The sequence below is a fragment of the Perissodus microlepis genome, chromosome 1 (genome assembly GCF_051167445.1).
Source record: "Perissodus microlepis isolate ML-2025 ecotype Zambia chromosome 1, ASM5116744v1, whole genome shotgun sequence".
In the NCBI taxonomy this organism is placed as follows: domain Eukaryota; kingdom Metazoa; phylum Chordata; class Actinopteri; order Cichliformes; family Cichlidae; genus Perissodus; species Perissodus microlepis.
In genome coordinates this window covers 29,369,371-29,393,010 of record NC_140461.1, presented here as the reverse complement: position 1 = coordinate 29,393,010, position 23,640 = coordinate 29,369,371, and the positions used below count along the sequence as shown (strand labels likewise).

At 39.3% G+C, this 23,640-nt stretch overlaps 1 protein-coding gene across 2 annotated transcripts in view; it reads right to left on the bottom strand.

Moving 5' to 3' along the window:
* trip4 (thyroid hormone receptor interactor 4) overlaps window positions 1–23,640 on the bottom strand; it is a 78,665-nt gene that overhangs the window by 54,017 nt on the left and 1,008 nt on the right. For both annotated transcript variants that reach the window (XM_084940453.1, XM_084940411.1), the window contains exons 2-11: window positions 23,397–23,578; window positions 23,154–23,284; window positions 22,148–22,366; window positions 21,980–22,058; window positions 21,780–21,885; window positions 21,407–21,622; window positions 21,172–21,301; window positions 20,816–21,009; window positions 20,584–20,708; window positions 19,909–20,000 (exon numbers count right to left, since the gene is read on the bottom strand). In XM_084940453.1, the coding sequence (XP_084796579.1) occupies window positions 19,909–20,000; window positions 20,584–20,708; window positions 20,816–21,009; window positions 21,172–21,301; window positions 21,407–21,622; window positions 21,780–21,885; window positions 21,980–22,058; window positions 22,148–22,366; window positions 23,154–23,284; window positions 23,397–23,578 (1,474 nt within the window). The remainder of the gene's footprint in view (window positions 1–19,908; window positions 20,001–20,583; window positions 20,709–20,815; window positions 21,010–21,171; window positions 21,302–21,406; window positions 21,623–21,779; window positions 21,886–21,979; window positions 22,059–22,147; window positions 22,367–23,153; window positions 23,285–23,396; window positions 23,579–23,640) is intronic.

Genomic DNA, 23,640 nt, shown 5'->3' with positions numbered 1-23,640 from the left:
GAGGGTGAGAAATTTCACCTTCAAAATAAAAGTTGTGCCTTTCCACTGCAAACAACATCAACGTCATTCAAATGGCACAGCTTTTGCTCAGGATGTTCTCCACTGACTGTTTCTGTTGCATGTTCACTGTTTCTCTAGTTCTCTGCGATTCTCAGGTTACTGGTTGTAGACAAGTCTGCATTTTCCATGCAAGCTATGGGCAATCCCATGGCAACCTGTTAGCAACCAAAATAATCACAAGGACACTTTCACTACAGCATCATACACTTTTAATGGACTCCATTTTTGTAGCAAGAAGCTGACAATGTAAGGTCTGTTATATGTTGGCGTACTGTTTTCATGCACAGCGGTGTACACAAAAAAAAAGGGTATTTAAACATCGCAGAGGTTGTTTAATCGTTTGTTTGTGCCAGAGGATAAAAAACAGGGCTCCAACAAACTGAAACATCTTTTTATTTGCAAGCTAGACATACTGCAATGCTTTGGAAGTACATGCTGAAGTGGGATGTGTGGGAGTTAAGCAGGCAACACGCTGCAAATATGGACTCAAAATATTTAACAGGAGCACAGCTGAATGAAGGCTGATATAACATACTAAACAGCAAAATGAAGAGGTGAAAAATTCATAAAGCATCACAGCCTCTTCAGAGACTGCCAGTTCAATAAACTGCCCACTATTTAATTTGCTGGGATCAAGCCGGAGGGGATTCAACAATAACCAAGTGCAATAATATGAAATTCACAAGTTCATTGGAAAAAGTAAAAAGGGTCTGCTGGAAGGAAGCCTTTGGCCATAAAAGAATAACACTGGCTTAGAGGGCAGTGAGAGGACACAGTGACCCCACTGCTCTTACCACACATCTTTATATTAATATAACATGGACTGAGGTTTATGAGTTTTATATTTCACATGCGTACTTTATCAGCTTTCCTTCCTCAACAAGTCATCTGCGTTCGATATACTGTACTATTTATTCAAAATACAGTCCAAATACCATGAGCTAGCATCGGCATTTTAAGTAAACAACATCCATCTTAATAAAAACAGCTAAAACAGAGTCAGGATTTGACAGCAGGAACACAAACCTTTAAGCCCAAGCTTGTCAAGTAACAGCTTAACAAGCCAACACTGTTCCCTCTCCTCTTTCTACAATGTCTCTCTCCCTCTCTCTGGCTCTTTTCAGCTGCTGTCGGCAATTAAGGGCAGCAGAGACAAGTAATCTCCTTCTGGGCGACAGGGCCAGACCAGAACAGGCATGTGGAGTGGGCTGTGCAGTGAAAGGGGGAGGGGTTGGGGGACTGCGAGGCTGGCCCCTGCCTCAGCCCTAGCCAGGCCCTGCTTGGCTGCACTCAATCTCAGCCCAATAAAAAGCCCTTCATTGGCAGGGTGCAACTGAGCCAGACGGGCTGGGAGCATGTGGCTTTTAAAAATGAGGAGGGTGGAATAAGGGGAATGGGAAGGGGGGGGGGGGGGGGGGACCAGAGAGTAAAAATGAGGAATACGATTCGGGAAGAAAGACAGATAATAAGAATACAGAGGCGGAGACTCTGATAGATAGGGAACTACACAAAACCAACTGCGTCTTCCCTGAGAGGACACTTTTGAAATACTGCTTAGCCAGTTCTGTCAAGGCTGGTTTCACCCTGGGAATGCAGAAACAGATGGGTTGTCTCTGAGCTATGGGCTACATGTGGGAGGTGAAAGGGTGTTGTTGGGAACTGTATGCAACAGCAATCCTTTGCCAATCGTTCTTTAATCTATTGTGTTCCCCAAACAACACAAGCATGTTTCTGGCATTCATTAACCCGCCAACAAATGCAGCTGCCCCGAGGAAACTTGTACTCAAACTGCTTTTCAGCCTTTTACACGCACTAAGTGTGTTATTTGTTTTTCCATCGCCGAACAACACAGGAACACAGCACATGCAGGCAGCACAGACATTCAAAGACAACAAAATGCACAGACATGACTGCACAAACACAGACACACAATTGTACATTTTCCTGCTTTAACTGAATGACATCATGAGCGGTGCCAATTTATTTTCATGCCGTCTTGTTACATTTCTGTTTCAAAAAATTAATTAATGAAGAAAAAACAAAAACATATAAATGTGATAAATTCAAAATAATTTTAAAGGATCCCATATACTGTAATGGTCTATCAATAAGCAATCACTGAGATTGGTGCTACTTGGACTTTTACAATGTGACTCTACTTCTGTCTCTATCCTAAAATCTGTAACTGATGAGCTGCATAGCAGTGCCTGTAAATCTGATTTATCAGCGATGAATGGAATTTTTCTTTACAAGCTTCTAACAACTGAGGACTAGTGTGGTGAACAATAGGTGCTCAGATAAGACTGAAAAGCTGGCAATGCTCCATTTCTCTACGCAGAAATGCACTAATTTCCGCTCCACTGCCTATAATCTGGGTGGCAAACTCATAAGCATAGACTTTTGTTGTCATAGTAAGGTAACCTGTTTTTTTTCTCCCCGCAAAGTTGGCATGCAGCCTTATTTGTGTTGGCAAGATTGTCATCGAAGGTATGAAGCCCTAAAGATGTTCACACATCGCTTTTCTCTTCTGTGTTTGAATAATCAGCTCAGCAGAAAATGGCCCTTGATATTTTCTTCTATTTATTAGTTCGCAAGTCGACAGAACATGTTTAATTTGATAGTGAATTCTAGATTGGATATGAAACGTTACATGAATTAGACACACGTATAAACATCTATACCAGATTTAACACTGTCCAGGGAGCTATATTTAAAAAATAGGTGTTTAAAGGTAAAGTTTTAGAGCTTGTGTGTGACAGAACCAATTAATTAAATGGAAACCAAGTACATGTAAGCTTAAAAGCAGTCTGCAGGAGGTCACTTTTGTACTGCCCCTGTCTACAACAATGAATGTAATGTTAAAAACCAAGAACATGCTTTCACTCTTTGCCTCTTAGGTAGTAAATGGTTCTTCAATATTGGCAAGCTGCACTGATATGGGAGACTACACCTATTAGCCATAATGTTAGGGTTCATAGATCACTTTAAAAATGAGGAATCTGTGGAGGAGAGACTGTTTGAGCCAGGTGCAGCGGTTGTTCGCAGGGCCGACAAGTTGAAGTTGATGTGATCGTTTATGCAACATTCAAGTTTAAGTTAAACCCCAGTTATATAGAGGTTAAGTCTTTCTTTTCACAAGCGCATCCAACTACGTTAAACATGAAAAGACCCCTTTTCAGGGCATTTCAGGCCTGAAGTTCTCTAGATATTCCTTTTTTTATAGGAGGTGGATGGACATTGGGCATTTGTTGTTCCTTACCCACCACCTCCACAGTACAGATGTAATGGTTTTATCATTTCACAGTGAACAAGTTATGCGTCCTGCCTCCTGCACACTATTTAGGCAGCATCCTTAACCAAACTAGAATGCGAATTTCTACCAGTGAGAATGTAGCGGACATGAACCATCTCCTGTGACAAAGGGCAACTTCAGAAAATGTCAGTCTAGTAAAATTTTATTTCCACAGCACCTTCCAAGATAAATATCACAAAGCGCTTCACAAAAAATGCTAGAACATCGAACTAAAAAGTCATCCAAAAGCAGTTTCAGCAAAGATCTACATCACCGTTGAAGTAAAGCACCAACAATGAGGTGCGGCTGTTTAGCTGCTGCTGCCGTCAAAGACTGAGACGATTTTAATATTTACAAAAAACGATTCCAGTAGTTTAGCAGGGATCCTCCATGTTTTCTGATTTGCCACCATCTGTCGTTTGCTGTTAATTCAAACTCGCGCCTTCATCTGTTTGACATTAAAAACCTTCCAGCAGTTGAGGAGAAAAAAATATTTTCACATCACATTTACTGTTAAACATCTGCAGGAAGTGTTGAGTTTCATTAAGAGAAACTTAAAATGATGAAAGAGCAACAAAGAGGTGTTGACTGGAATGAATGAAACAGCTTTTCTGTTTGAAAGTGAAAAACAGCAATAAGTGCATATGTCTTAAATGTTCCTTATAAATATAAAAATGTATCAGTGGAGCCTTCACAATGAGAACTACAGTTCACACACCAAGCAAGTTGTATTTACAGCTCTTCCTTCTTGTACATCAGTTTTGATATTCACTTATGCAAATGTATTAATGCATCAAATGTAATAACAGATGTTACTAGCATTAAAAAGCTGACTTTTTGTATTTAGTGGCTACATCGATAGACATTAGAATGCAGGTCAACCATTTGCGGGCTAAACAGCTCAGGTGGATAGGAATATTGTGTTAACTGGTTTATTCATGGTAACAAAGTCACTCAGCTGCACGGTATCAAGGGTACATGTAAACAGCTCTACCAGAGTTTGGCTAGCGGCCAAATTGCACAGTACATGTAAGTGTAGCCTGTGGCCTCTTTGCAGACATCATACGTTTCAGTTGTCTTTTAGACTCTCAGCCACCATTTTTCCAATAAATCCCAGTTGGCTGTCAGCAACTATTATGATAAACCCATAACTGTCATTAATTAATAATTAATTAATTTTTTTTTTTTTTTACCAATGACAAATATACCCAGGTTTCAACTACTTAACGTGTACCAGCAGCAAATCCTTTCAGCTATGTTAAAACCATGTAAGAGTTGTTTTAAGAGGAAATAATGTGATCAACTGAACAGCTTGCAAGTTAATCTATGAACTGACACCTTATAACGATCAATGTTTTTACCTTTGCTTACAGAACAATAATTCTCAAACCTTTGTCAAGACTAAAACGAGAAGCCCTCAGCTTGTGCAAAACACAGGATTAAGATCGTACTTGCTCATAACCCAAACCGATACCAGCTACTGCAGCTCATTTAGTCTCTTTCAGTGGAGCTTAGGCACAGAGTTGCATGGTGATGATTAAAAATTTAGCATACTCCTTCACCTACAGAATCAACTGGTGTCAAGTTGGAAAGTGAACATTAATTATCCAGGAGTGTCCAACACTGGCTCCTGAATTTTTTTACATTATTAATATCCTCAACGCAAGAGACATGTCTCATTATTAGAAGCTCGGCACCAAGGCCACGATTTTCCAATTACTGCCCCCGTGTCAGTCTGTGTTCAACTAAAAAAAATTCCCTAAAAAAATACTTCCGGTTTCACTAGATATGCAGGGTCAGACATAAGTTTGCACTTTGCCATAAATTAAGTTAAAATTCATTTTCAATTCTAATCAAACCATCAGCATTAATGTGAAATTCCATTAAACCTGGGGCAGCCAACATATTTTTGTCATCACTGGACAGAAAATGCATCGTAAACCCCGACAAAGCCTAACTCCAGCGCTCTGAGAGTGAATTAAACTGCATTTAGCCCATGACTGGGGAAGTAAGATTTAGCGGCAAAATGGGCTATATCTCGATTCTACCCAAAAGTCTATGCAAGGTTTTACTATATTAATTGTGTGGTTTTGTGGTTTTGACTCAAGAATCAACTCAGCCAGTCAGTAACTCATTTTTTTATTTTCATGCAAATAACTTCAAGGTGTCACCAGCCCAGTACTGAGTTATTGAAATTTCCCATAAGGACTAAGGAGCAAAAGGTATTTATCAATTTTCTACCATTGTGACTCATAAGCAAACACTTCAGCTCTGCAAAAGAAATGTTGGTAAAGGGCAAGCTGCACATTAGGCTTTTCGGCCAGTTCCAGTGCTGACAGGTGTAGTGAAGTCATGTGTTTTTGCAGTGAGATTCACACAGACTTCCTCACTTAGCCCAGTTCCACTTTCCCAGCCATGTTTATGACTTCACCTCCTGCGGAGGCCTTCGGGCAAGAGGAAAACAAGACTGTCACACAACAGTCAAAGCCTTTTAGACTCAAAAATACAAACTGCTGGAACTTTCCAAGAAAAAGGGTCCTCTCTTTTACTCATAGTCAAGCTTCTGTTTGATGACTGCTGGACTCTGGCAATACTGAAAAATAGAGTTATTTCAAATGTGCAGTGAAAAATATAGTGGGGATACAAAACAATGCATTTAACAGTGCAGTTAAGAAGCTGCAAGTACCAAACATGGAAAAAGTGGATGTTATAATTATCAGACAACCTCATGGCAAGCGCTTCTACTTGGTGGTTTCCTTTAAAACACACACGCACGCACGCACACACACACGAACCCCTGGAGACAATTACTATGTCTGCCTTCAACCCTCGACTTCAAAGAAAAATTCCAGGGAATCTAAGGCATTAAAACTTCTTATTTTCCACCACAATCTCCTTTTATCGGTGCCACAAATCCACCTCTCCTTTACACAGGTGCTGTCAGCAAAAATGCTTGTATTTTAAGTAAGGTAACAAACCACTTCACAGTGGGCATTTGATTTCATAATGTGGAAATTGAGAAGAACTGGGGAGTTTATGAACACGTCTGTCTCTTGAGGTGAATATTTGCTTTGATATTCTGACGTCGGGGTGCAGCCCTGCCATCTGTGTTCACTCAGCCTCTGTGGGAAACAACTGTCTCTTCCCTCCTTCCTTCAAAGCTGGCAGTAAGCATGGTTTGAGAAAGGAGCACAAAAAGAACCCTCGATTCTTATCAAAGGCATGTTTTAGGTTTCTCTAAGCCCATGGGTTAGTACTATACCGTACAATAGATAAGGTGATCCGACTGATATGTTCTAAAGGAGGGTACAAGGGTGCTGAATAGGAGCCCCTTTTCAATTTATATCTTTACAGCCTTTTCCAAGTAATCCAAATTTTTGAGTGGATAAATACAGCTAAGAGATGGAATGAATAGTTTAAGTTTCTTTGCATTATTGAATTATCCTTCGCTTTAATAGAAAAAACAAATAAAAAAAAGATTAGGCAATTGCTATACATTTTTCTGCATTGCACATAAGCACCTGACAATAATACAGGGACAGTTATCACCTACAGACCTTCTTGAAACTATATCCTGATGACAATTCAAGTGTTCTTTTTTCATGCGATCTGCTGTTGCTCTTTGTGGATTTACGCATCTAAATTCAACCACATGTAAACAGATGTTTCGTGAGTTGTCTTGGCCGATTTCCATCCATCCAGTATACTGTTTACTGGTTTTATACTCGACAGTATACAGTTGGTGTGAAGTTAGAATTCAGTCACTGAATCTCAGCATCTTTAGCTAAAATGGAAATTCATCTCTGCTACACTTTATGTAACCTAACTCTGGCCACGGAACATCAGACACTCTGAACGAGACCAACACGCTGTTCTCACTTTAAATCCATCAGAGTACAACAAGCTAACCTGTTTATCCTGCACTACACTGCAGAGTATTTTCATGCAATCTCCATATCAATCCAATTCAATTATATTTATGTAGCACCAAATCACAACAACTATTGCTTCAAGGGGTTTTGTGTTGAGAAAAATCCAATTTAAATAGCACAAAGTATTTAAGTATACATTAATTTGTTTTGCAGGACGTTTCACAATATGAAAAATCATAACTTCACATCATATACAAAGCCAAGATCTGGTTGAAAACAAACCCAGGACTTTACATGAATCTTTAAATTCCCAGTTTATCAAATGCCACTGAGTAATCCATATCCGGTCGCAGCAGATGGCTGAGTCTCCCTGAGCCTGGTTCTGTCAGAGCTTCCTTCCTGTTAAAAGGGAGTTTTTCCTTCCCACTGTCGCCAAAGTGCTTGTTCATAGGGGGTCATATGATTGTTGGGTTTTTCTCTGTATGTATTATTGCCTTGAGGCGACTGTTGTTGTGATTTGGCGCTATATAAATAAAACTGAATTGAATTGAATATCTTTAAATATAAGCTCTTTTCTATTCCCCGTCTCTCGTGTCCTGTCTTTCTTACATCTTTGAGAGAAATCAACAGACACAGTGTGTGACAGACTGCACAGAAAAAGTTTGTACGTTTGCTAATATTTGTTGAGCTGATAGAAATGTTACATTTGAAATTACCTGTCACTTAAACTTTATGAACTTTACTCCTTTTATTTTCACTCCTTTTCCATAGGGCTAGCTAGATGCTGAAGTACCGGTACCATGGCTTATGGACATCTACACAAAACAAAACATCCGCCCACTTTAACCTGTAACTATGGCGATATAAATTATGCATAACTTACAAAGTTTTGCCTCTTTCATCTCTTTGCATGCGATTGATTGATACACCATTAGGATTGCCTTTCCTGTGTTATTGTTCAGGCTCAAATCGGTTTGATGTTTAAAAGCTTGCAGTGATGTGAAACAACAACTCCCCTCAAATGTCTTAAGCCAAACGTAATGAGCCTGTTTTAAAAATGTAAGGAACAGAAAGATATTTATGTGAAAATGCACACAGCAAAATAAAAACGCTGTCAGAAAAATAAATACAAAAGTAAAGTACAGACACCTGAAAGCTCCATTTAAGTACGGAAACGAAGTATTTGTACTTGGTTACTTCCCAACCCTGCTCTTGATATAGCCTAACTGATACCAATTTTGGCTGGCAGAGATAATGTATGAAAAAACAACAGAAAATCAACAAAGAGCCATAACTTTTCTCTGTAGTCTCAACAGGACCTTGTCAGTACTCAGCTTTGCGACTACACAATGTTCTATGTAAATGCCTGCTTCTTATATCACTTATGCATGATGGATTAAACTTCAAACATATTAGATAAAACTGTTTTCCCAGACACAGTAAACATTTGAGTACAAATCCGGACGATAACTTTCTGTCTTGTGCATTATCCAACTTTCTGTTAAATATTAAAACTGCATCTTTATTTGAACAGCAGACACAAACCTTTTAGCTTTTAGGAAATTCCAATATTATTACATCTAGACTCAAACAGTTTGACAAAACAGCTCTTAGAAAAAAGGTCATCTTTCAAATGGAAGAAAAGATTCTTTCCTTATGGTGATAACATGCCTCCGCACAGACCATGTGTTGTAATCATGTTGCGTCATATTCTTGCATCAATGACCACAAAAATGGTTACATTCCAAGGATGATCTGACATGTAAATCAATACTTCACGCAGTTGGCCAACAACAGCAAATCGTGTCATATTTGCTTCTTGAGCAATGGCAGAAGGGCTTGTGGAGTGGGTGCGCCAACAAGCATCGCTAAATATAGGAAAAGGCAGCAGAATGAAACAGTCCCGGCTGGCGGTGGAGTAACACTGCAAATTCCTGAATATTGGATTTCCATTGTACTGCAGAATACATTTATTTCTTGATGTAAGCTAAAATACAGAAACAGGAGATCAATCTATGAAGGCCTTTAGCCAAATTCTAAAACGAGCTTAATGTGATAAAACCTCTCCAGTCAAGGAAACAGTTTACATGTAACTTACCATTCTTTAAATGTACATGTGTCAGAAAATAGTTATTTTCTCACAAAGTAGACCTCTGGACTGGCCGTAAACAGATTTATGTTTTGCGTTACTAGATTTAAAGAAACAAACGTCTGACTGCCATTGCTCGCTAGACTCTATAATTCCAACAGTAACACTGTCGAGCACAAACATACTTCTATGACTCATTAATCACTTGATGACTAAGACATAAAACGAGATTTGAATGAAGTGTTCAAACTCACTATGTTTTATTATGAATAAGGATGATAAGCAGAGAGATATTTGAAGATGCTGTCAGGTAAAATCTGGTCAGCTATAAACATACGATTGCATTTCTTATGTTAGACCACTTAATTAGATATATAAGATAAGATAACCTTTTTTAGTCCCACACGTGGGACGTAATTTGTTATATTAATATGACACCAGCCTTGATTGTTCTTTTTTTAAATATTAAGAAAAATCTATCTACTATACATCTCATTTGTTCAGTTCTTTCCCAAGAAAAACATAAAACAACATGACACTGGGCCTACTTTTTAAAGCCTTTTTCTGTTTTTGTGTCTCCATTAGAAACTGCATGAATCAGTAAACTCACACTTTCTATCAATGCTTTCATCTTCATCTTCCTACACCCCTAATGCAATGACTAGCTATAGTAACTTGTTTACACAAAAAAAATAATACTAACAGAAGAGTCCAGTTTAGCACAACCTGGGCCTCTGCAACAGCGACTGCAATAGCACCCAGGCCACTTTAAGTGAAACCAACTGATCTTTAACTGAGTTTGAAAGCTTCACTGGAAAACTGAAATCTCCATGCACATTTTATCTGCATAATAGCTTTATTAACAAGTGAACTGCCTTTTTTTCTATTAAAAAAACTAAAATAAGATAGTGTCTGTGGCTACTAAGGCTAAATTATGAGGAAAATTCTGTATTTTTATGTTGTCGGCTTTAAAACCGAAAGCCGATGAGTTGAGCACGAAGACGTGTCACGTTTGACCTAAATTCTACTTGATCACACACGAGTACCTAGTGGTGTGTATGGGGCAGGCAATCAACTCCCTGCCTCCCACAGCACATATCACTAGAGCCTCATTTAAAATAATCACCCCGCTCCTCCTGCCATTTAAACCGACAGCACCTCATATCAAAAGCACAGTTCCTGTGTTTTGGAATTAAAATGTTGATTGAGTGAGATTAACACACCAAAGACAAATACACCAAAGATGAGCTGTCACAGGCATTCTGACGAATACTCCGGATGACACATGGAGAAAACCTAGATGTGGTTACCCAACATAACAGTACAGACCGATACAGAATCAATTTCCATCAAGATGGGAGCGAGTCCAAGTCTGAAAATAGCCCGCTGTGTAACAGGCATGTGGCAAAGATGTTATCTGCACTGTGACTGCGCTTTGTAAGGATGGCTGAACTGAGAAGCCAAATGGCAAACGGCAGAGGTTGGATCGACTGAAATGAGATCATCCCTACTTCATGCGATGAATATCATATCCACACTTAAGAGACAGTTTTAACAGACAGAGAAAGCCATTGTAAATTAACTCTGGGTAAGTACTGATTTGTTATTTACAATAAACAAATGCCCACCCCTACTTTCCATTTATCTCTTGTCACTACCAGGAAGTTGCCGAACAGACGTATCGCCCAGTGGAGTACAATTGAGTTTGTAATCAGTGACCCTGCAGCAGCAGAGAGTCTCACGCTCTCCGTCTCTCTCTGGTTCTCTCTTGAGAGGAGATACTTGTGTTAATACTGACGCTGGGTTGGGCTGGGCTGGATAAAGATCTTTTCTCAAGTGAACACACACACAGGCATGTGTGACATGAAGGAATTGCATAGACATGCCTGGGGAATGTTGGCAAAAACACTCAAACTCAGCTAGACATAATGAGAGAAGTAATGCCTGTTCTCACATTTGGATGTGAACAGGCATAAAGAATAATGATTAAACTGAGAGCTCTTCCGATTCCTGATAATATCGTAGCAGGGAAACATGGTCGCCCACTGACTTTGCACAAGTACTTACTGACTACAACACACAACCTTCATTCATTTTCCCATTCCAAAACAGAAAATTGGCACGGACACGGGCCTCATGAGGAGCGATTTTGGGGCATCAACAACAAACACCAGATGTGGAGTTGGGAGATAAATGTCAAACATATTTATTCTATGCTTCATTAAAGCTTATTATGGGGGGTAAAGTTTGCCTGCGGCAATGGTAATAACAGATCACAACATCAACCGAGGTCTTGTTTTATGCAAACATTGTTTAACACAGTTGGTGCCATTATCAAAGAGAGTACAAACTGAGAGCCAGAACACTGCTTCATAAAGTAAAAACAAAAAATGGTGTTTCTGTTCCAGCTGAGATTTCAAAACTGTTTGCAGAGCCAAAATGAGTGATTTGCAAATGCAACTTGTCAAAAATAGCAACAGTTATTTTATTTTATCTTTTAAACAACAGATTTCTGTCAAGTGACTGAATTTGACCTAGAACCTTGTTACACTCAAAGAGTCTCAAAGGTAAATGGACACTTGACAGCCTGTGACACTGGAACTTGTGACTCTTCCCTTACTCTTCTAATACAAATTACCATATTTTTCAGACTTTAAGGCTTAAAATCCTTTAATTTTCTCAAAAATCGACAGTGCAGCTTATAATCCAGGGCGCCTTTATGTATGAATTCCGGTTGTGCTACCTGACCTTGAACCGATTTTATGTGGTACACAGTGCTCAAAAATCTGTCAAAAAATGTTTTAGTACGACTTTGGTAAGCTATGAAGCCACACCGCTTGATGGATTGTCAGAGCATTACGGCTACCGTAGTCAGGAGCCTCGCGGAGTAACCCGGGTCCAAAACTCCGTCCAAAGTCAACACTGCGGCATCACTGAGAGTTAAAAACTGTCTAAATTCTTTCATCTTTAATAAAATGATCAGTGTTGCTGCTTTACCAGGTGTAACAATTAAGTTTAACATCCAGGCATCCATGAAAACAGAATTTATTAAATTTAACGGAGTTAGAAGTTAGCTCGCTAGTTTCCACCTAAACATGATGTACCATGTTCTGACTGAGAGATTTCGGAAAAAATTCAAACGTACAGCTCTGTTATCACTTCCAACATAAATGAAGACAGAAAACTAAACAGCAGTGACTTTTGTAGGGTTACTGAAGTTGGACTAGCTGGTATACAATGATGTGCTACGTAATCGCTAGCTACACAGCTATGTTAGCATAACAAACACAGTGAAGCTGGAGGATGAACGCCAACTTTTTTCCACTCTATAAAAGTTAACGTGAGGGTTCCCGATGGTTAAGGACAAATGCAATCGCATGACAGGATGCTGTAAATGGACCAAACTTCAGTCAGGAGAACAACTCAGATAATCCATCCACAATACGAGGTTAGTTATTAAAATACTGCAACAACATGGGAATAGAGCAGCTGCGAGAGAATTCAACATTAATGAATCAATGGTATGGAAGTGGAGGAAGCAAGAAGAATGAGTTGAGTAAAGTTTGACTTATCTGACTGTTTTGTTTCGCTTAATGCGCCTTATGTATGAAAACAGACCCGTTCATCGACAGTGCACCTTATAATCTGGTGCGCCTTATGGTCCGAAAAATACGGTAAGTAAATAGAGAAACTGGAGTTGATTCAAAGTGTCAGAAAGACCACTGAAAACAACTAAACTAATAACTAAGAAAAATAACTTCACAGCATCTAATGAAGTCAAGAACACTCAAATTGTTAAGCAATCATTGTTAAACCATTAGACACCACGATGAATGGAAATACCAAGGGTTTACAACAAGGTCCAAACCACCAACTGCACTCAAGAACAAGAAGGTGAGATTAGACTGCCAGAAAAAACGTTTTTTATACAGAAGAAACCAAGCTTAACCTGTGACAGTATGATCAGGAGGAAAAAATATGAAGGAAAGAAACAGCTTATGATCAAAAATATACACATCATCCGTCAAACATGGCGGAACCAATGTAAGGGCATGTGCATATATGACTGCTAGTGGAACCGAGTCACTAGTGTTTATCGATGATACGACTGCCGCAGCAGTGTATAAAAGTGGCTGTAAATCCTAAACAGTTATTGTAATATTTTTGTTGAATGCTTGAACCAAAGCTGAAAGTCTGCACTTCAATCACACGTTGACTGATTTAAATCTACTCTGATGGTATACAGAGGTAAAATAAAGCGCCTTGAGGCGAATGTTGTTGTCATTTGGCACTATATAAATAAAACTGAATTTATTGAATTGAATATTAAAAAAGTTTGTCATTTGCCAAATACTTACTAACGGAATTTGCGTGGAATGTGTTGCAACGACTAAAAACTAGAGATGAATCCTGTCAGTGTGAAAACAGAAATATTTCTTCCGCTTTTGCTGATTTTTCTTCTTAGTATATTTTATACTTTATTAGACACCATGTAATTAAGTACACCCTCACCATTTATATTCCAGGAGACTACAGTTTAGAAGTGACTAGGACTTCACTGATATTTTATCTCTTCAAAAAAGGGAAAAGACTGCTGTGGATTAGAAATATGTTGAAAAGCTCTGACTTAAAAGAGCAAAAACACATCACACCATTTTTAAAGAGAAAAGAAGGATTTGAACCTGTTTTGCATTCAAGACTTCAAGTAAGTTGATATTCAGTTACTCTCTTTGATTCTGACTTATTTTCATCAACGGTGCTGTCTTTCAAACCATCAAAAGGGAGCTGCGTGAAATATTCCTCGCATTGGCTTTATCATTGTTCCGAGTTCCTGTGATCAGCATACTGAGAGAGGAACAAGTCCTATTAAATGAGCAGAACAAAATAGAGAAGAAGCAGAGATAATAAATGGGTATTAACAGGCAGTTTCCCCAACAGTAGAAACTGTGTGACATTTAATGAAGTGGTCTGTGGACTGCAGTGAAATTCTAAACGGTGTATCAGGCCATTTCGAGTCTGGCAGATGGTTCTATGTATTTTTCATGCTGTGGAAAACCTGTGACTGAGGTTCGGTTGGTTGTCATCCAGTGCCTGGGGACCCAGAGCTGAATGCATTCTACACACCACTGCAGAATCACATGATGTCTGACCTCTCTGCCGTGGCAAACTGCCCAGCAAGGAACAGGGAGGAAGGGGAGGAAGGGGAGGAATGTCAGCGTGTTAGTGTGTGACTGAGGTTGTACAGAAAGAGGCAGGGAGAGAAAGCAAGACCCAAAGATGCATGATTGAGTCTGAGCTTGCATGTCTGTTTACTGAGCGTAAACTGAATTCTCTGCACCCACACACAACTTCACCGCACTGACCTGTAAAACATACTGTTAGAGAGGGAAATATATGGATGGAATAATGCAGGGGGGAGGAGAGGAGGAAGAGAGGGAAGCAACCACTGCTAAGGATTCACACAATGTTACAGAGAAAAGGGGCATGAAAAAAAAAAAACCAGCATTGCCTGACTTCCCTTCCTTTGGAATGCATCCAATATATCCTGTGAGTGTGAGTGTATGTGCGTGTGTGGCATGCTGGCAGGAAGGCTTTCAGCATATAAATATCACATTACCACACAAGGAAACGCAGGCATCAGTTTGAGCTTCCAGCAGGCCTAACAAGCACAGGAGCTCCACTCTGGAGGTCAGAGGCAGAGCTTACACAAATGGAATTCCACAGGAACCAGCACTTCTTTTAACAGATAAGTGGCTGTAGCCTCGCAGCTGTGTGATGTGGTATAAGCCTGGTTTCAGTTATCTCACATGTGCTAGTGTGCACAGATGTACCAAGCTGCAGCATATATAATATATATACTGAGATAGAATAAGATTACATACACAATTCCACAAAAATAGGCTTGAAGCTACAGTGACGAACAACTTAAAGCCTCGTTTTATTAACTGACCAATGCACAGCAGATTAGATGAGATGAGATTAAGGTAGCAGGAAAGGCAGACATAGAACAACGCTCGGCTTTTTTGGCAGTATGAGTCTGCAATCAGTAAAATCTGAACTGTGAAGCATCTGACTCAGCAACCCATGTTCAGTAAAAGGGGGAAAAAGATGTACTGCAGTATATTCAGAGAGACACCTGATCGTCTTAAACTCAGCAGGTCTGCAGCAGGACAAATACCCCAAACATACCACAGCGAGGGCCATAAAGAATTATCAGTGACAAGAAGACCGAGGAGTCCTGCAACAGATGGTATGGTTCCCACAGAGCCCTGATCTCATCAACACTGAGTCAGTCTGGGATTACATGAAGAAGCCAAAGGCACTGAGGCAGCCTAAATCCTCCGGAGAACTAAGATGCTGGGAAGAACCTGCTAGTCAAAAAGTGCTCACACCACGTTCTGACTTTAGATTTGTTGTTTTTGTGTCATATGTGTCATGCTGAGTGGGTTATTCCAGAATTACTTAATTTTATATGTGCTTTTTTTTATTACTGTTAATTATTGCGGTATAATGGCTCTTTGACTTTCTCACTAGTGTTCAGATGCAAACAATAAATATATGCATATGCCGCTGTTGTCAACTAAACATATATGCTGATGGTATACTATAACATATATATCTATCCATGCAGCAGATGAACACCATAAGAAAACCATTTTATATTCTTGCTTTTTATATAAAATCTTCTTATCTTTACTTGCTATGCTGTAAATAAGAGTTTCACCTGAGTTAGCACTCACTTCAGTGCTTGTATTTCCTTTTAAAAACCAAATGTAAGTTTTGACTCAGTATGTTGGCAAAGTATCATTAACTTCTAACATTAATATTTGCTTTATTCTAGTAATGAAAGCGTGACAGTGAGCATTGTCAAGATCAATACCCTAAAAGTGAAGCTAACTGAAATTCCTGATTTCATCCTGATTATTTTAACTTGTGTTATTCCTGTTGTGACACATCAAAGCCTGTTCTTGTCTAACAAAAAAAAAAAATCATTATCATTTGTGAAATAAAGGTACATTTCTTTGCTCTTAAAGTGGAATTAATGACAAAAGAAAAAACAAGTCTTTAACAGTTGGTTTCAAGTCATGTCACGAATATGCATTTAACTGATACGTACGTGAGCTGGGAAATGTGTTACATACCAGCCGTCAACAGTTCTGAGGTCAAAAACATCTGCTTATTTGAGATACCACAGACTGGATTACTGCGCAAAAAAAGAATGATGCAACTTACAGATTACTATGTTAATATTTTATCATTAGGAAATGTGTAGGGCTCTTTGTTCAGATAATGCATGTACAAACCTCCCTCACACACATGCCCACTTTGACTTCTTGTCCTCTTAGTCATATCATATGAATGAAGACCTTTTTTTGTTTTCACTAAGACATGTATCTCTGCAGCTGGTGATCTGGTCTTTGAAACAGGGTAACAAATCAGACCTTAAATGAGAGTGTGGATTGATCCAATCAATTTTTTCACTGCAGGAGTAAGTAGATGTGTGATTCAAGCTCTGCATGGGGTCTGATGTGCCTTTGTCTGTGCTAGAAGCTTTCATGGAGATAGAGAACGCATATGTGGATGTGTTGATTTATGTATAAAAAAAAAAAAAAAAAAAAAGGAAAAAAGAAAAGAGAAATTCTTTTTGAATTAAAGCAGCTTTACTCAACATAAAGAATCTGTAACATTTTTACCACCTATAAACCTGCTCAGATTGGCTGCACCTCTTTGTTGATGCTTAATTATCTCACTTAGCCTTTTGCTGCAAAAACATTCCCATTTTCAATCTGTAACATACCCATCTCTATCCCAACCCCCCTCTGCAGCAGGCAGGTCAGGCATACATCTCCACCCATTGCTGAGTGAGCACTGGGGGGTAGGAGCGGAGAGACAGAATACAGATCATAATGGCTGGCCAATTATCAGTACTAAGGGGGGGATGGGAAGCTGGGAGGAGTGAGAGATTACAGGGAGAACGGATCAATACACCAGTCAGTTTCTAATGAGGGAAAGAATTGGTCCAAGTCAAGCAGATGGAAATCCTGCTCTGCCTGAGGTGGTCTTTCTGCACTGTCTGTCAGCAGGGTTTCCGGGTTTTGGTGTTGTGCAATAGCGCCCCAACAGAGGAACGAGTGCAATGACACAGAATCGTCGATCAGTGACATTTAAGCGTTAAAAACATTTTTTTCCATTTCTGTGAGTCAGTAGTGTTTCTCTCATGCTCGCCTGATCTTCCCACATTCCACTTTCCCTGAATATTTCATACATCATGAAGAGACAGATTTAGAAGAGCCTGAAGAATAATGGCTGTCTGTCCTTCACCACCCCCCTTTTAACCACCCACAGCTGCCAGCACAGGACAGTAAATCCTACACCTCACCCACTCTCCCAACCCAGCAGTGCAGCTATGTGCTGCTATACACTTGCACAACATGCCCTCTTCTACTTACACAAAAGGAATCAAGATTCAAACGCTAAACCATTAATGGCTTTTCCTTTTTTCCAAAATGTCGACTCCAATAGGCAATAGCTAACAGTTCAGCACCATCATTAGGCATTTGGTGCTGTTATTCTTTTCTATTCTTTTCTAGTTGGTTCACTTTTTTTCTACATGTGTCTTGCTTTCTTTTTTTCTGAGGGGCCTTGTGTGAGGTGGGGGTGTTATTTATGGCTGCTCTGTGCAAGTGGTCACACATACACACACACATACACACACCCTTTCACAGGATGAAAGGGCAGCCACACTGCCTGCAAACATGATTTTACAGCCCTGGGTGGAATGAGTGGTGGAGGAGAGAATGAGGACAGAGTACAAAAGGGGAAAGCCCTTAGATTTACAGGTCCCAGCAGTCAGAATGCAACCATGAAACAGGACACATTTTTAAGGCTATTTTTTTCTTTCAACCAAAAACACAGCTTCTGAGAAAAAAAACAACAACAACAACTGCCTTTATGCAGGGAGATACTGTGTGTGTATGCAGAGATGTGCAGAAATACAACAACCCACAAGCAGATTATTGCCTTTTTTGTGTGTATGCGTCTTTATTTTAAGACTGTGCAGTTTCCAAATGTGATCTGCTTTTGTTTATCACTAAAGATGGCAGAAGATCATGTATGCACATGTGCAAGAGGTTTTCCAGCTTTGCAGGGTGAGAGCATGTTTATGCAATGTGTAGAATTTGACGAATTCCCCCACTTAAGTAGTTTAACAAGACTATTCTACATGGATGCGAGTGTATCCGTGTGTTACGATATATATGGAGTATGCCAGGTAGAGGTGTAGAGTACAGAATAAAAAGTAACTAATGTAATCAAATAAGGCATGTACCTAAAGATGAAAATTTAAAGGAAAAAACACAACGTTTCTTGGTGAAGTGTTATAATAACATATAATACACACATTTAATAGTCTGTAAAAGAATGATTTGAGACGAGCAGTGTCTTGCAAAGCCGGGGGCAAAACAGCCAAAATGAAGATGGCAATGCAATTAAGTTTAAATGTGTTCCATTCACAGCAAATGGGGAGAGCCACTCTGTTTCCACATAATGCTGTAATGGAAAGTAGGGTGCATTTTCCAGCTTATATCTGGTAACACTGCAATTAATTCAACTGATTTAGGTGCAAAAGCTCAAGTAAACAGTTTATTAGTCCTACAAGGCAACAGTGACCATGGCACTAATGGAGCAGCAGCATTATTTGCTACATCACATGTTCACAGTCACTCTAACACTGTGAGCTAAGGGGGGGGGATTTCATTTCAAGTAGAATCGTTTTCTCCTGTGAACATATCTCAAATACACACAAAGACTGGTACCACTGTAAAATGTACATACCACCACTCTGGTGGGAGGTATTTTGGTGTAATGAGAGCTTGTATTTGGTTTCTATGGTGGATACTGCCCCTAGTGTAACACTGTAAACTGGCAGGGAGGTGTTGTGAAAAGGGTGGAGTCTGCTCTCTGCTGACAGAAAGTGGCACTGCACCAAATTACTCACAATTACACAGAACAGCCAACTACACAGTGACTAAACAATACTGACATGAAAGGACTAGAGCTTGAGATCATACTTATTACTCAAAATTATCCACTGGGCATTTCAAACACAATGAGAAGCCTCAATGTTTTTACAACCACTACTGTTTTTTGCTATAACTGGAACTGAGTTATTACTTAACAGAGTTCTGAATGAAAAGACTTATTACAAAACTCTGTCTCTAACTTAATACAAGTTAAGTGTTTGATGCGTCACTTTAACACTGTCTCCAAGGCTCACATGGACAAATACATAAACCCTATATATGGCCTTTTCATGTACAAACCCAGAATTTATTGACATTTTCTTAAGTGAATTCATTTATACTCCAAATGTGCAACTACTTTAGATCACAATGAAGCACAAATGATGACAGGAAGGCTGTCATCTTTAATCCAGTTGCAGACATTTCATGTTTCTGTGAACCCACGACTGACTTCAAACAGAACCCATAATATCAATTGGTCATAAGGAAAACGTTGAGAGTAGTGAAACCTGAGAGTTTCACTTTTTGGGGGGGGTTTTTTTTTTGGTTGTAAAAGTAAAATCTTTCACTAACCTGTTCTCTGAATTGCTGCTGAGATAGACAGTCAGTCACATTAACACAGCCCAGCAAGCAGCCAGTGGGATAGTCTTTAGGAAGCATGGGCCCTGTGGAGATAAGACCAGGATCACTGAATCAACAATGTGTGGAATTAAAAGCAATCAGTATCACTTTATGACAGCAACATGACAGAGCCCAGTTTAGCATTAATATTACTTGTATCAGCGCTAAATTATGATACCATTATGACATGTTATTAACAGCATTTTATCATGCCCATGAAAAGAAAGTTGTGCTTGTTAGCAAATTTAAACAAATATACTTTTCTGCTAGAAATACTTTACTGTGTGAAATAAAAAAGTTTATTAAATATGCCCTAAGGACACTATGTCCTTTCACAGCTTTCACAGAGAAAGGCCACAGCTTGGCAATAAGATCCAAAGGGCCTATTACAAAACCGCTAATGTTGTTACAACAGCCTTTAAAAGGGCCCACACAAAGCTACTGGGAGCATTTTTAACATAAATATTTCTATATTATTTTTTCCTGAGCCAAGGAAAACATTACCCATGCATTATATTTTGTAGCAGCTTTTTTTTCCTCTCCTCAGAAGCACCATATTTAAATCTGTTTAAACCAGAAATACATTTTTAGTATTCACAATCTGATTCCTTTGTACAGCATCTGCACCTTTTTTATAAATGTGGCGGTACATGGCTTCCACCTCTGCAATTTCTTGAGGGGTGGGCTTCTTTGCTGCAGCTGCAATCCAAAGTCGCCCACGGTGTGACGTGTACCACGTTCGTCCTTCTACCCTGCATACACACATAAAATGTCACATATTACAACACTTTGCCAAAACCCAAGTGTCTACAGGAGTTTATCATACATACAACACACACACACACTGCACAGTCCTTACCTCTTGATGCCCTTTACCAGTAGCGAGGCCCACGGTTGGTGCATGCTGAGGCACCAGCCGCCATCGGACATCTCCTGCAGCTCTTTGTCTTGGAGCCTCAACCGGTGTCGTTCTTCTCTTCCCTTGTCCTCCATTGCACTCTTTCCCTTCTCCATTGGTTTCTTGTAGCTTTCACTCCCTCCAACATCAACCCACTGAAATAAGCATTCGTTAGAAACATCAGTAGAGTCTGTATGAATGCTCTGTTTTGTGATGGGCTAAAGTGCAGAGCAAACTCATGTAATTTGACTGATATTTCATTTGAATTTATAAAATAATACAAATGACTAAAGAAGAATTATTATGGATCAAGTTACCTCTGGTGCAGATTGCATTATGTTGGGATTCACCAGATCTCTGAGGCCCTGCCGTCCACCCTTTCTTTCAAAATACATTGGTGATTTAGACACCGATTCATTGCTCATTGCCTTGAGGGTCTCATCCAACCTGCAAATTATTGGAAACATTTCAGAAAGTCTGGCTGTTTAACACAACCACATAACATAAATCTGGGATTGCTGTTGTGATTCAGGTGCTATCAGATTATCTTACTTGTTGTAATAATCATTCAGGTTGTTTCCCTCTTCAATTACTTGTCTACCAGCAAAGTCAAGTGTGATCTTTCTGTCTTTGCGAGAGGCATGGCGAAGCTCTCTCAGCTCCTCTTCCCTTTTCTTCAGTTTCTCTCGCTCATTGGGTGACAACCACTGATTGGATTCAGTGGCAAAGTAATCAGACTCGTCATCCAGAACCTGTGTTCTTTTGATACTGGGGTTAAAGGGAGGCAGTGAAGTGTTATTACCAACTTTCATCACTATCTTCTACAGCAATCAAAATGTCCTGTTAAAGTGTAAACACTGCACACAGAGCAGTAAACCTATCCATTCTTGCAAAGCTCTTTTCTTAACTGTGTGTTTTATGATACCTATTTCTGTCATATTCCAGCAGTTTGTCTTTGTGCTGAATTGCTTTCTCCAGCCCAGTCTTCATCGTGGCCTCTTGGTGTGAGAGATATTCTCTTTCTCCAAAGTCTGTCACCAAAATAAAAACAAACTCACAGTATCAAACCAGTTGATCTTTTCAAAGAGTTTCTTTTCATAAGTCCTGACTACTTAAGGCCCTCACCGCCCATGAGCTTCTTTCTTAGTTTCTGGCTTTTGTTGGAGTCTCGTTGGAGGATCTCCTGTTCTTCTTTTGTGCAGACCTTAATCAGAAAACACTTTTAGCACAAGAAGAATGACAAAAAAAGCCCCAAAACAACAACGCAATCTAAGGACTTAAAATGATATGTACCAGGTTGCCACAGAAGAAACAGGGTCCTGAGCCCTCTTGCTCACACACAATACGGCCACAGGTGATGCAGTTGTTAATAAGCTTGTGCTTTTGGGCAAGGCATTCACAAGCATGCCGACCTGGGAGTAACACAGCCAGCCTGTCCTGACCCTCTTTAGCGTAGAGATTGACAAACTTTGTTTTCTTCTTTGATGATGATGTATTACTATTTTCCTGGGCCTGAAGAACAATTGAATGAAGAGAAGTAGAAAGGAAGACGTCTGTTTAACAAATGAACACAACAATAAAAATGGCACAGGACATGTACAAATAAACATGATATTGATATCAGTTACAAGTTTGGACCCCGCTTTTTTTTTTTTTTTTAAGGATTCTTTATTATTTTTATTCTTCATTGTATCAGAACGCAGAAATATCACCTGAATATATGAAGAGAAAACAATGTTTACTTTAAATTATTCAAAGCAGGACTTGGGATGCTATAAGCGAGATTCTATCAACAGGCCATACTTTTGATAAAAAGATAAAAATGATTAAACATTAAAAAGCATGTCTGTGACTCAGCCCTTCATGACTGAATAGCAAAAGCAAAATCCACTACTTTAAACAACAAGAAACAGAGTTACAAGTAATTTTAGAAGTCTGCTCATTACTGAACTGGATATTACACCAGTGGAAATCCATCCGTTGCTTTGATGAATGCAGTTTTATGTCTTTGTTAGATATGGATATTGTGAAAGGCTGTGAATGCACTGAATTGACACACCATCCCATCTGACTACCATATTAAGTTACTTCACAGGTTTGATGTCCATATTGTTCTACAATGTAAAAAATATTTAAAAAAAAAGAAAAATAAAACAAAAGAAAGAAGAAAATCACACACTGATGAGTAGGCATGTCCAAACGTCTGACTGGTATTTTATAAGTTCTGTCAATTTGGTAACAAATTATCTCCATAAAGCAGGTGAGAAGACAACAAAAGTGTGGCATTATTTGTACTCACCCTCATCAGATCAATGGGGGTTTTTACAGCCTCTGGCACAGGTTCTGCTTGGCTCACGGTCATCACCTCCTGTTTGTTGCGTCCTTTGCGTTTAGATTTCTTCTGGGTATCTCGGGTCATATCTTGTGCATCTAAAATATTTTAAAAAATTACCTTCATCAACGTTGTTTTAGAGCAACTGAGGCGTTTTTTTTTACTGTAGTTCCTTTTATGTAGTCTATCTGAATGAAATTTGTTTCTTACCTGGTGATGAAACAGATTCTTTGAGAATGAAAAGACCTGTGGTATCTGCTGCCTGTCTTTGAGTCTTCTTCCATCTGCTGAGGAGCTCGTTAATGAACTGCCCCTTTTTCCCATCTGTGCCCTGCAGGAGGTCTCCCACATATTCCTCAATCTCTTCAGCCTTCTCGATTGATAGAATGTATCTTGAAAATACAACGGCACAACTTCATTTATTAACGTTTCTATACAAATTCATTGCCTAACA